General features: G+C 46.4%; 1 protein-coding gene across 3 annotated transcripts in view; it reads left to right on the forward strand.

Annotated features, from left to right (window-relative positions):
• The first annotated feature begins 765 nt into the window (after positions 1–765).
• The window catches only part of ABCA4 (ATP binding cassette subfamily A member 4), a 147422-nt gene continuing 135173 nt past the window's right edge, over positions 766–13014 (forward strand). For 2 of the 3 annotated variants that reach the window (XM_066376742.1, XM_066376744.1), the window contains exons 1-2: positions 766–927; positions 11826–11919. In XM_066376742.1, coding sequence (XP_066232839.1) covers positions 862–927; positions 11826–11919 — 160 coding nt within the window. In that variant the 5' untranslated portion in view covers positions 766–861. Of the gene's footprint in view, positions 928–8345; positions 8367–11825; positions 11920–13014 lie in introns of those variants that run through there. The other variant, XM_066376743.1, reaches the window with a different exon arrangement.

Below are 13014 nucleotides of genomic sequence, written 5' to 3' on the forward strand. Positions count from 1 at the left end.
AGTTCCCAGTGGTGAAGACCAGGGTGTCTTCTCTTTGTGGGGCCCCTCAGGACCATGGGCCCAAGTCCAGAGGATGCAGCCATCCAGCAATGCCCACTGTAGGCTGGGATGCCCGTAGCCGACTCACCCACCATCTCTCCATAAGCAGGGCATGAGTCAGGTGTGGCTTGTCAGTCAGGGGCTCTGTCCCGCTGAGCCTGGATAGTGCCAGCGACTTCCCCACCACAGCTCCAGGTAGCTATGACTTGTCAATCAAATTTAGCACAAGATATATATATATATATAATTATGTAGTGAGGTAGTGATTCCTGGGAACTATAATTACTATCCAATAAGCTCAGCAATGCCCCCAAATAGTTGGACTAAAGTCACTACAGAGCAAGATAAATGGCTAAAAGAGGAAGAGATCACCTCAGATCTGGCACATGGGTTGGTGGGGCTTGACAGGGCCATCCAACCCTGGATGCTGGCTCAGTGCAGGCTGTTGTGCAGGCCAAAGCCCAGCATATATTTATGCAGAGATTTGGTCCCACATTTTAAGCACCTCTGTAATTGAGGCAAGAACCTAAGGGTTTTGGTTTGCCATGAAATGCCCCCACCTCAACTGACTTAGTGCTCAGCCACTGGTTCTTTAGGTTTCTCTTTCTTCCTAAGAAGGAGCCAGCAGAGCGTTGGCTTGCTTTCCTCCACAAAGGGTTTACGTGTAATTAAAAGGGATTAGGCTTTGACAATGAAACTAGCCTTTAATCACTCAGAGAAGGACACAGCAGCCTGAGCCGGAGGTGCTCTGGGCAGCATTCATGTCCATTGCTTCCCTTCAGTGGAGGGTTCTGACTGATCTGGTCTTCTGTGGTCACCAGCATGGGCTTTGCGAGACAGATCCAGCTTTTGCTCTGGAAGAACTGGACCCTGAGGAAAAGGCAAAAGGTAACAGGTGCAGTCTGTGGTCTCCAAGTGAGGTGTGGGGCAAATAAACGGGAGGAGAGAGTAGCGGTGGGGGTGGGGGTGGGGAGGATGAGCAGAGGTTGGGCTGGCTGCCACTCAGCGCCAAAGCAGTCTGGCAGTCTGGCTGTTCTGTGAGCCTCTCTGCAAGTGTCCTTCACAGAAAGACATGCTTCTCAGTCCTGAGATGGACATTTTCCACTCACAGCCCAGCACGGTCACATTCAAGACTTCTTTTCCCTCCCTGCCTAAAACTCCATTGCCCACCCATCCCTCCCAATCCCTGGATTTTAAACCTGCACAGTCCAGTCCATACACCCTTGAACACCCCAGTTGTGCAGTGGGAAGAACCTAAGTCTTGAAGAACAGGCTCAACAGAAAAAAAATCTCTCTCTAAAAGCTGCCCAGCCCAGTAATACTGTGTTTCATTGACGCTATGGGGCACACTGGCTTTTCATATTTCTGAAATCGGGATGCAGTTCACAATCAAATGTCAGTTTAACCGGACACATCTGTTTCTCCCATAGTGTGCAAAAAATAACAGTACATCTTACAATCGGAGATGTCTCAGATCCAGTGAGAGGCAACACCTTAGCAACCTTCACAGACACTCCCTGAGCCCTTTCAGTGAGCAGACGCTGGGCCTGGCTGGACCAGGGGTTAAACGCGTAAGAGACAGATTCTACTCCGGACTCACTTCCAGTTCTAGCTGGGAAAACCCGAAGTATGTTTTGAGACCAAAAGCAGTAAAAGTAGCACAGGCAGAATGTTATTTGAGCAGTACAGGCAAAAGCCCCAGGAAATCAGAGTACGCAAGCATATATATGGAAATGCCAGCTGGCTTCTAAATTGTTTCTGGAAAGGGGTAAAGAGTGAATATGTAACTCTAAGGAAATATGCACTTTGTTACAAGGTTGTAGAGCCATGCTAATGCCAAATGACTAAAAAATGACTAAAGGAGCTAGAAGGGGAAAGAAGGAGAGGGTGGAGAGTGGACAGGGCTGAGTTTAGAACAGGGGTAGTCAACCTTTTTATACCTACCGCCCACTTTTGTATCTCTGTTAGTAGTAAAATTTTCTAACCGCCCACTGGTTCCACAGTAACAGTGATTTATAAAGTAGGAAAGTAACTTTACTTTATAAAATTTATAAAGCAGAGTTACAGCAAGTTAAAGCATATAATAATAATTATTTACCAAGTACTTTATGTCAGATTTTCGCTAAGTTTGGCAGAATAAATCTTTATAAAACAACTTACTATAGTTAAATCTATCTTTTTATTTATACTTTGGTTGCTCCACTACTGCCCACCATGAAAGCTGGAACGCCCACTAGTGGGCGGTAGGGACCAGGTTGACCACCACTGGTTTAGAAGGACAGGAGCCAGATAAGGAAGGAGGCCAGGAAGGAAAGCCTGCTGTGGGGAAGAGAGAATGGTTTGTTCCAAGCCCTGATTCAGGATGGACTTGTGTGGTCAGGGCAGGGTTTTCCTGGGTGTTGGAAGGAATGAGAGAGAAGAAAGGCGGCAACTGTGGCACAAAGCTGGTAACTGAGAGGGTAAAAGAGAACTCCAAGGAGTCATGGAGGTGGCAATGGCAGGACACAGTTATAGCTGAGAGAACCAAAGGAAACGCAGAAGAGAGGTCAATGGAGCCGAGACTCAGACCTCTGAGGGAGGGTGCCATGAGGCTGCAGCTGGGGTCTCTGTGCCTGGTCTCAGGGCCAGACCCGTGAGCAGGGAGTCCTGGCCGCCTGGTGGGTTTGCACTGAGGGACAATTTCTTAATAACAAGCACAAAAGAGAGCAAGAGACACAGTTCAATTATGTGCATAGATGGGCTTTTTCTGTGTGTGGCTGAGCTAGCACTTGGCCAACTTAGAACCTGCTCATCAGTGGTGACACCACTGTCCTCAGGCTGCTCTCCTTTGTCAGAGCTGTTCTGATTTTTCAAACTGGTGTTCAAGTTCTTTGTTTTCCCCAGGAGTCAAGTGTTAACAGTAGTCAGAGACTCAATTGTGAGGGACAATTGCTTCTAAGAGTTTCTCTTCTAGAATGAATAGAGACAAAACTTCTAAAATGTAACTGTTTTCCCTCCTCTCTTTCTTTTCTGTAAGAAATTGAAATTCTCACTTTATTTTACTCTCAATGTGCTCATTGTGGCCATCAAAAAATATCCCCGAAGACGTTGGCTGCAGGCCTGAAATGATCCCCTTCCTGTGACAAACATGTTGTTACTGTTACAGAGATTAACCTTATTTTCAAAGACATGATTTGGCTCAGAACCCCTAGCAGGCTCTGTTCCCTTTCCCTGGTGTGGGTGGGTGTTCCCTCTTCAGGAGCTCTGTCTTCCCCTCTCCTCTCAGAGGGGGCTGTCCAGGCTGAGGACCCCACTAAAAGACTCTCTCAGGATGTACCAAGTCTGGGCTGACATTCCTTTAAGACCATCCTGATGGGCTGGAAATGGAAATCTCTTGTCTCATGTGCCTCCAGCCCATGGCCCCACAGTTGACAGCAGCTGACAGGCTGCCTGGGTAAAGATGGAGGCATCCTCCATGACCCTCAGTGTCTGGGGGGTGCAGTGAGATCTGGAGTTCCTGCCTGTTGGGCAGATAAAATATATTATGCTCACTTTGTAAAAGATGGCACTGCCCACATAGAAGCCCGTTGCCCAGGTGATATTAGTTGCCCTTCTTGCTTGGAATGGGCGTGATTATATTAATCTGTGATGAGGTGGGCTGTGGGCAGGCAGGATCCTTGTAGCCTGGGGCTTGGTTTTAGGGCTAAGCCTTTCCCACCCTTTTTGATGTACAGTGGTGCACTCTCATGAGGAATTCCATCATGCCTCATATAAGTGACTTTGTATTAGAGACTTCCCTATTTGTATATTGGATTAAAGGTTTGGATTTCTACACTATAAAGTGGGGCAGACCGGGAGCTTGCTCTCTCTCAGTTCCTGAGATGAGCATTAGAGGAGAGAGCAGAAGAGGAGAGCGGAGAAAGGCCACATGGAGGAGGCCAGGGGGAGCAGCCAAGATGGTGGAGTGCTGAGTGAGAAGCCAGTTTGTGCAGGGAGAAGGAAAGAGATGGAGAACAGAGGTGAATAAGTCTGGTGAGCTAGAAACCTTTGATTCTAGGAAACTCGGATAAGTCAGTAGCTTTGTGAGCACTGAATGAGTGGGTTTTGGAGCCCAGTGTGTGTTTTTACTTGCCCACCGGGTGCAAGCTAGGATTAAAGCTAATGGCCCACCAGTTCTTGGCTTCATTGTTTCATTACCGTCTGTCCGAATCTAATGCGAACCTGCATGGGCCAGGCGGCTGTGATAGTGGCAGTGGATACTGGCCTTACACCGCCCTAGGCTTTTGGCTTGTCAGGAAGCTTCTGACTTGGCAAAATGGTAACTCTAAGAAAAAAAAGTTCACCATGCTCAGCCCACAACTCAGTTCTTAGGTTTTTAATCTCTCAAACTTCCATGGTTTTGGGTGTTTATGAGCAAGAGCAAAAAGATACCAAATTTCCCCATTCCTCTTCTCCCAATTCCTAAGGGCATCAGATAAAATTCTTCAGATGTTTCTCCCTCCCTTTTTTTTCTTCCTCTGATAACGTTTATCAAGTATTACTAAGTGTTTGCTACTGTACTGTCACCTCATTTAATACTTGCCTCAGTTCCATGAGAGAGATGCCACTATTATCCCCATGGGTACTGATGAGATCACAGAAGCTTCAGAAAAGGTTGATGACTGGTGGAGCAGGACCTGGGACTCCAGGACAGGCAGACATGGTTGTTACTCCACACTGTCGCCATGGATTAGTCCCTAAGAGGCTGGCCATCAAGACCACAAAGATAGGGTGGCCATCTCCTTTTTCAGTTAAATCAAGGCAGTTATGAAGGTAAAAGGGGGCACTATTAACCTATGAACAATTGCACCAGCCCCACAAATATAAACTAGCACTGGACCTGGCAAAGTGGGCTAGGTGATCACCCCATACAGCCCATACGGCCAAGTGAGTTAGACACAGCCCCTGCTTCCATGGAATTTGAAGCCAGGCACAATTACTAAGCAAAATAACATGGGTAACAATGGAGTAGCATGAAGTCTGGGTGGGAGTTGAAGATGAGCTCGGGGAGCTCAGTGGAGAAACAGGTTGGAGCAGATGAAAGAAGACTTCTCGGAGAATTTATCCCTAGAACATATATTTTCAATAACAAGATATTTACACCGACCCATATTTGTGATGGACCAGGCACTGCAGGGAAGTTTTATAAAGATCATTAGGTTTAGCCCTGGCCAGATAGCTCAGGTGGTTGGAGCATCGTTCTGATATACTAAGGTTAACGGTTCGATTCCTGGTCAGGGCACATATGGGAACAAATGGATGTATGGATGTTTCTGTATCTCTCTCTCCCTCCCTTCCTCTCTCTTTAAAATCAATAAATAAACATTAAAAAAAGAAAGAAAGAGAAAGAAAAGATCATTAGGTTTGTCTCTTGCCCCTGAGAGCTCACAGCTGAAGGGCCCCTTGGTGGCATCCGCCAGTCCCGGCTTCCATGTCAGTAGATTATTTGGGGAGGCCTGAGGACTCATGAGAATAAGATTACCATTCCCAGGACCCCAGACCTGGGCCGTGGGTACAGCTACGGCCTTCAGCCCAGGCCCAGGATTAGGCGAGGAGAACCTGGCAGGTGCAGGAAGGCTCGGCAGCCACCGCCCAGAGTAGCCAGGTACTGGGTCATGTTTGTTTAGGCTGAGAATCCCATTTGAGCTCTGGGAGCAGAAGGGAAAACCACACATGTCATTTCAAACCTTGGCTACCCACTTTTAAATTGAAAACAGAGTAGGAGGAAAAAAATCTAACTGGCCAGGATTTAAAACAACAAGCACAATTCTTCCTTTCCCTGGGACCCTTCTTCCCTGATGTAGGTTGAGTGGTAAAAAGAGGGGGAGGGGAAGCAAAAAAGACAGAGAACAAGAAAATACGAGTTTGGGAAAAAAAATTTTCCACTAGCCCCTTCTGAGTTTGGCTGGGCTTAATTAAAGCTACAGGCATGTTTAAAGGGAAGGGGTGGGAGTAGCCCGAGCTGCTCTAAAAACATGTTTTTAATTACACTGTGGAATTCCTCCCTAGGGTATGCCCTGCACAGTTGAGCATCAAGGACAAGGATGTGGCTCTACTGTGCTGCCTGGGTGCTGAGCACGATTCTGGGGGAGGGAGAAGAAGTTGCTGTGAGGACCTGCCAGACAGGAAAAGAACTGCTGGTGGTCCTTTTGTAGTGAGTGAAGTGTGAAATGCAGTCCCTCCAAAACAAACGCCCACAGAGTTAGAACAATAATACTGACCTTTCAACATGTGTTTTTCAAAGATTACCAACCACTATCTAGCCAGTGGTTCTCAGTCCCAGCTGCACAATGGAATTACCTGAGAAGTGTTTTAAAAGAAAGAAAGAAGGGAGGAAGGGAGGATGGAAGGAAGGAAGGAAGGAAGGGTGGGAGGGAGGGAGGAAAGAAGGAAGGAGGGAGGGAGGGAGGGAGGAAGGAAGGAAGGAAGGAAGGAAGGAAGGAAGGAAGGAAGGAAGGAAGGAAGGAAGGAAGGAAGGATGGGAGGGAGGAAGGAAGGGTGGGTGGGAGGGAGGGAGGGAGGAAGGAAGGAAGGAAAGAGAGAGAGAGAGAGAGAGAGAGAGAGAGAGAGAGAAAGAAAGAAAGAAAGAAAGAAAGAAAGAGTGTAAAGCCAGTGGCCAAGGCCACCATCACAGCAGCCCAGCCCATGAAGGTTCGCATTGGATTCGGACATTCGGTAAAGAAACAATGGAGCCAAAAAAAGACTGGTGGGCCATCATCTTTAATCCTAGCTTGCACCTGGTGGGCAAGTAAAAACACACACTGGGCTCCAAAACCCACTCATATTCAGTGCTCACAAAGCTACTGATTTATCCGAGTTTCCTAGAATCAAAGGTTTCTAGCTCACCAGACTTATTCACCTCTGTTCCCCATCTCCTTCCTTCTCCCTGCACAAACTGGCTTCTCACTCAACACTATGCCATCTTGGCTGCTTCTCCTGGCCTCCTCCACGTGGCCTTTCTCTGCTCTCTTCTCTGCTGTCTCCTCTAATGTTAATCTCAGGAACCAAGAGAGAGCAAGCTCCCGTTCTGCCCCCATTTTATAGTGTAGAAAAAAAACCTTAATCCAATATACAAATAAGGAAGTCTCTGATACAGTCACTTATCTGAGGCATAATTGGATTGTACCACTCCACATCAAAAAGGGTGGGAAAGGCTTAGTCTTAAAACCAAGCCCCAGGCTACAAGGATCCTGCCTGCCTACAGCCCACAGAGACACACATTAATATCACCTGGGCAACGGCCTCCACGTGGGCAGCGCCACTCCAACAAAGTGAGCATAATACATTTTATCTGCCAGAAAGAAAGAAAGAAAGAAAGAAAGAAAGAAAGAAAGAAAGAAAGAAAGAAAGAAAGAAAGAAAGAAGGAAGGAAGGAAGGAAGGAAGGAAGGAAGGAAGGAAGGAAGGAAGGAAGGAAGGAAGGAAGGAAGGAAGGAAGGAAAGAAGGAAAGAAAGAAAGAAAAAGAAAGACAGGAAGAAAAGAAAAGAACTGATGTGCCATGATCAGCCGTACTTGTGACACTGATCTGGGCCCCAGCTTAAGCTCCTCACGTGACTCCAGCACAGCCACATGAGAATGCAGACCTAGGTCAATAAAGGGGATTATATGAGGGGTAGGGATTGCAGGTAGAAAACAGCAGCCCTGACTCAAAGATAAGGTGAACAGAAACACCTGCAAAGCCAGGCTTGTCCTGGGGCCAGGCAAAGAATGAAGGAGGAATGGAGAATTCTGATTGGACCCCCACTACTGGTGGGAGGATTTTAAATCACAATGTCTTGCAAAGACTAGACACTTCAACAACAGAAGAATGAATGAGGAAATGTGAGAGAGTGAAGGCTGGGTAGGTGAGAGTGTGACACTAACATTGCAAGGAGGGGTGAGAGGTGCAAGCTTGGGTTTGGGAATTTTATCCAAGAGACAGGTAGGCCAAGCTGACTGACCTTTCCCCTGGCCCAAAACCCACTAACACATGGAGCAGGAGACAGTTGGATAGTGTAAGGCCAGGAGCCACCATCGTAGCCATTCATATGCAGGTTCCCATTGGATTCGGGCAGATGGTAAAGAAATGGCGGAGTTGGAGGATGGTGGGCCATTTTGTTTATTGGTGTCTCACCAAGACAGGCAAGCCACAAGGGAAGACAAGGGAAAAGCAGAAATCCTGTTTTTCCCATGAAGGGCAAGGGATCAGGGAGCAAACATATATCATATTTAAAAACTTATTTGACCAACAGATCAGGAAGCTCCACGTTTCCAAACTGGCCAATGAGCTGTTTTGAACGCAGAAAAGGAGAATGGGAGGAAACATGAGTGTAAGTGGAGGCCTAAGAGCTTTCAGATATTTTAAATGCTAACTTCTGGCTCCTCAGCCTTTACAACATGCTGTCACCTGCAGTGCCCCTGTCTGTGGTCCTTGTGAGAAGTGAGAGTCAATAAGAAATAGCTTGTGTTTATGGAACATTACCTCGGGCCAGATTCTGCCTTAAGTGTTTCATACAGTGACCTCATTTCATCCTCACAACTGCTCTGGGAAGTGGGGCACCATCCCCCACATTACAGATGAGAGCCCGAGGCCAGGGACATTGAACAGGTTACTTACTGTTATAGGGAACAGAGACAGGCATAAACCTCAGTAGTGACACACTCTCAACCCTCAGTGTAAACTGTAGGACAAAATGATCCCATTCCACAGATGAGACAGATGAGATTTAGAGATTAAGCAAGCCCAAAAGTGATTCTTGTTGAAATCCATGGGAGTCCGAGAAGACCAGAGTAACAGGCTTTATTGAAAGGAAGAAAGGAACCCTACCGGGCACTTCTCCTGGGAGAAGGGCACCAGTTACAGACTAGGGGCAAATTTTATAGGGCTTTGGAGAGCCTGAGGGGTACTGAGTCAAAAGTTCAGGTATGTTCCCTCTTATGGTTTTAAGATTTCAGCTTTCTGGAATGCTCCTTCTTGGGGCAGGTTGACCAGCTTTCTGCAACTCTTCTGCAAGGTCAGGCAGCCAGGTGGGACAACAAAAGGGCAGTTGGAATTTTATATATCTATCCATTCTTAACCCAGATTTTCCCATTCCCAAACCAGCACCAATGTCTCACATACCTGACTACTCCCAGGCAAACTCACTCCATGGAAAGAGGCTGACTTACTAGATAGAAAATCAAGGTTGCAGACAATTGTCCTAAGGAAGAGTCAAATGTGTAGACTCTGGACTGGTTGTCTCACTTTCTTGGTAAAGACACCAAGAACAACTTCTGGTTTTATCATTTGCACTTATCACTCACATTGCTATCTTGCCAGACTTGCCCCTCAACCTTACTCAGTGACAAGGGAGGACCTGGGATGAAAGGTGTGAGACAGTGCATTTTATTAAATTTGAAAATGGTGCATGACCTGAGCATCTGTGCCACCTCTAGCTTTCCCAGGGGAGCTTCCTGGACCAGGCTTGACAAAGGCTCTTATTTATTGGGCACCTATTATGAGCTCGCAACTGTGCTGGGTGCTAGAGTGACAGTAGTGATGAGAATCAGTGACAGCCAGTAAGAGGTCCACACACATGAAGCAGTGACCCTAACATACGAAGAGTGACAAGACTAGAGGTGTGAGCTGCTGCAGGAACAGTTGTGCTGCTTTGCTGAGGGCAGAATGCTAACAATGGTAGAGGGTCCCTGGGGAAGAGGCTCAGCCCCTCCCCCCTTCATGTGAACACCCAGAAGGAACTGTCATATTCCAATAGCTCTGAAGTGTGCTAGGGGTCAGTCCCTTTAACACTGGGGGGGAATTGTTCAATATTGGTGTTTTGCCATCTTGTGAGAGAATGTGTAGGGGGAGCCCTGAAAATGAGTGCCTTAAGGAAAATCTATTATTTTTTCTTCTTCCCATAATATCTGTGTGTTTTTCCTCTAACACATCTTCCCTGGACACATTTTGAGTACAACATTTTGTAATAAGTTACAGCTGCATGATCACCACCTGCCCTAAACAGTTTTTGCTTCTTCTTCAATGCACTTTCCTTTTTTCCTCATCAATTTATGCTATGGTTTGTCATAATTTGTTTGCTGGCAGACCTTACTACCAGAAAGAGATCAAACACTATTGAGCTCCTGGAATGGTGTTCAAAATTGTGCTGTTTAAATACATTTCTTTGGAAGAAACAACAAATCATTAAGACTGTGCAAATAGCCCCTACCGGTTCTATATGTACTTAAGTCTCTATTGTTAGCCACCTGCTTAAATTTTTTTAATCTTCTGAGTTTCTTTTTTAATGTCTCTGGAAGGGGGATCAGGTAGAATAACGATTAGCAAGTTCACATCCCCTCTCCCTCCAAACCACCCATAACCCCACAACTCCAACCTCTGCCCCTATAGGCAATGCCTCTGTATATAGGGTACAACAACCAGCTGGTTCTTCTTCCTTTGGAATCAAGAGTCTTTATGCTCTAAATTGAACATAAATTTGCCCTGGCTGGATAGCTCAGTTGGTTAGAACATCGTCCCAATATGCTTGAGAATAAATATGCTTGAGAATATCATCCCAAAAGATTGAGAGTTTGATCAGGGCACATACAAGAATCAACCAATGAATGAATGAATAAGTAGAACAGTGAATTGATGTTTCTCTCTCAAATTGTTAATAATAAGTAATAGCCTGACCAGGTGGTGTGCAGTGGATAGAGCGTTGGACTGCAATGAGTAGGACCTAGGTTCGAGACCCCGGGGTTGCCAGCTTGAGCGCAGGCTCATCTGGTTTGAGCAAAGCTCACCAGCTTAGACTCAAGGTTGCTGGCTCAAGCAAGGGGTTACTCGGTCTGCTGTAGGCCAATGGTCAAGGCACATATGAGAAAACAATCAATGAACAACTAAGGTGTCACAATGAAAAACTGATGATTGATGCTTCTCATCTCTCTCCATTCCTGTCTGTCTGTCCCTATCTATCCCTCTTTCTGACTCTCTGTCTCTGTAAAAAAATAAAATAAATAAATAAATAAATAAATAAACCAAAATTTAAAAACCAGCTTTCAACAACATGTTGGTATCAGCAATGTCTTCCAGTATTGTAAAAACCCCACAGCAGTAGACCCTGCTTTGTCCCTTTATGTGACGAGAAATTGTTGATGGTAAAGTATTGGTAAATGCAGATTTCTGTTGTCTTTGCTATGAATCACAGTATTTCACAGAATCACTTGCACATTCATTCATACATCAATGACCACATATGTGAAGTCTAATGCGTGTTAGAAGGCAGGGCACTGAGAGGAGCCGGGCACTGACCCCGGAGACAGGAGGCTGGGCTTTGGTCTCAATGCTGTCACTGCCTATGTGACACTGCACAGGTAACCTGACCTCCTTGGGCCTGTGTTTCCTTATCCGCAGAAGGAGAACTTATAATGAGATCTTTACTACCTGCAGCATCAGTGTCACATGCGAGACCTGGTGAGGTCTCACAGAACCAGAATCCGCATTTACGAGCACAGTGGCACATATCCTGATGCTCCTTGATGGAAGGCCTAAGCTAATGCAGTTTTCCAAAATAGAGGCAGAGTGCAGCCCAGATGGACACGAAGTCTTGCTGGTCTAATACGTCATCATAGAGCTAGTATGGAAGGAGGTTTGAAAGGTTAAAAAAAAAAAAAAGAAAGTCCTTTAGGAAATATCCTACAACACAAGTTCTATTGCATAGACGGGTGCTGAGATGCAGTGTGTCTGCTCTGGGTGTTTCCTATACTCTCTTAGCATCACTGGTCTTTCTCTTTTTGTTTTGTTTGTCCAGATTCGCTTTGTGGTGGAACTCTTGTGGCCTTTATCCTTATTTCTGGTCTTGATTTGGTTAAGAAATGTCAACCCACTCTACAGCAAACATGAATGTGAGTATAATGGAAGTAGACCCGGAGGGGCCATCCTTTTGTTTAGAAAGGTCACAGGGGTTGGGGGTGCCGAGATCATATTTGCTTATTATCATTTCATGCCTGCAGTGCAGAAAATAGACTCGTTAGTGTTACACAAACTAATCTTTTATTCTCACACATTCTAGGCAAATAGTTGTATGTGGTTACTGATGAATTGTGATTTTTTTGTGTGTGTGTTTGTTTTTTCCTATTCCTAAACTCTTGCTAGCATTTAAAAGGTGAAGGGTATAGGCCCTGGCTGGTTGGCTCAGTAGTAAAGCGTCGACCTGGTGTGCAGGAGTCCTGGGTTCGATTCCCGGCCAGGGCACACAGGAGAAGCACCCATCTGCTTCTCACCCCTCCCCCTCTCCTTCCTCTCTGTCTGTCTGTTCCCCTCCCGCAGCCGAGGCTCCATTGGAGCAAAGTTTGCCCAGGCGCTGGGGATGGCTCTATGGCCTCTGCTTCAGGCACTAGAATGGCTCTGGTTGCAACAGAGCAACGCCCCAGATGGGCAGAGCATCACCCCCTGGTGGGCATGCCGGGTGGATCCCGGTTGGGCGTATGTGGGAGTCTGTCTGACTGCCTCCCCGTTTCCAACTTCAGAAAAATACAAAAACAAACAAACAAACAAATAAATAAATAAATGGAGAAGGTATAGATGCGTTCTCTTAACTGTTTTGGAGGCCAGTTTAGGATATGTTGTATGGTGCTAGAGAAAAGTAAGGAAAAGGGATGCTATAAAAATCATGCTTAGTGACATATTATTTCTTGGACCCCAGAGGTGTCCTGGGATCTAGAGTGAGCCTGTGAGTGCCCCTTTTATACTCTGTCCCTCTGGGGAAATCCCTAATATGCCTCTGGGGAAGGTGCCATCTCCTCTCTCTAGGCAGCTGACGTGAGGCCTCAGGAGAAATGCAAAGCTGCTCAGTCCCCCATTCTTGCTCCTTGCCCTGTTGATCCTGAGTTCTAAGCCCTGAGTTTGAAACAGCTTCCTGTCCAGCAAAACCTTGCCTTTCCATCCCCCCCCCCCCGACCCCCAGGGAGCCTGTATTCGGCAGCCTCCTTGTCTGCTCA

This window comes from Saccopteryx leptura, chromosome 3 (assembly GCF_036850995.1).
Source record: "Saccopteryx leptura isolate mSacLep1 chromosome 3, mSacLep1_pri_phased_curated, whole genome shotgun sequence".
Lineage (NCBI taxonomy): Eukaryota > Metazoa > Chordata > Mammalia > Chiroptera > Emballonuridae > Saccopteryx > Saccopteryx leptura.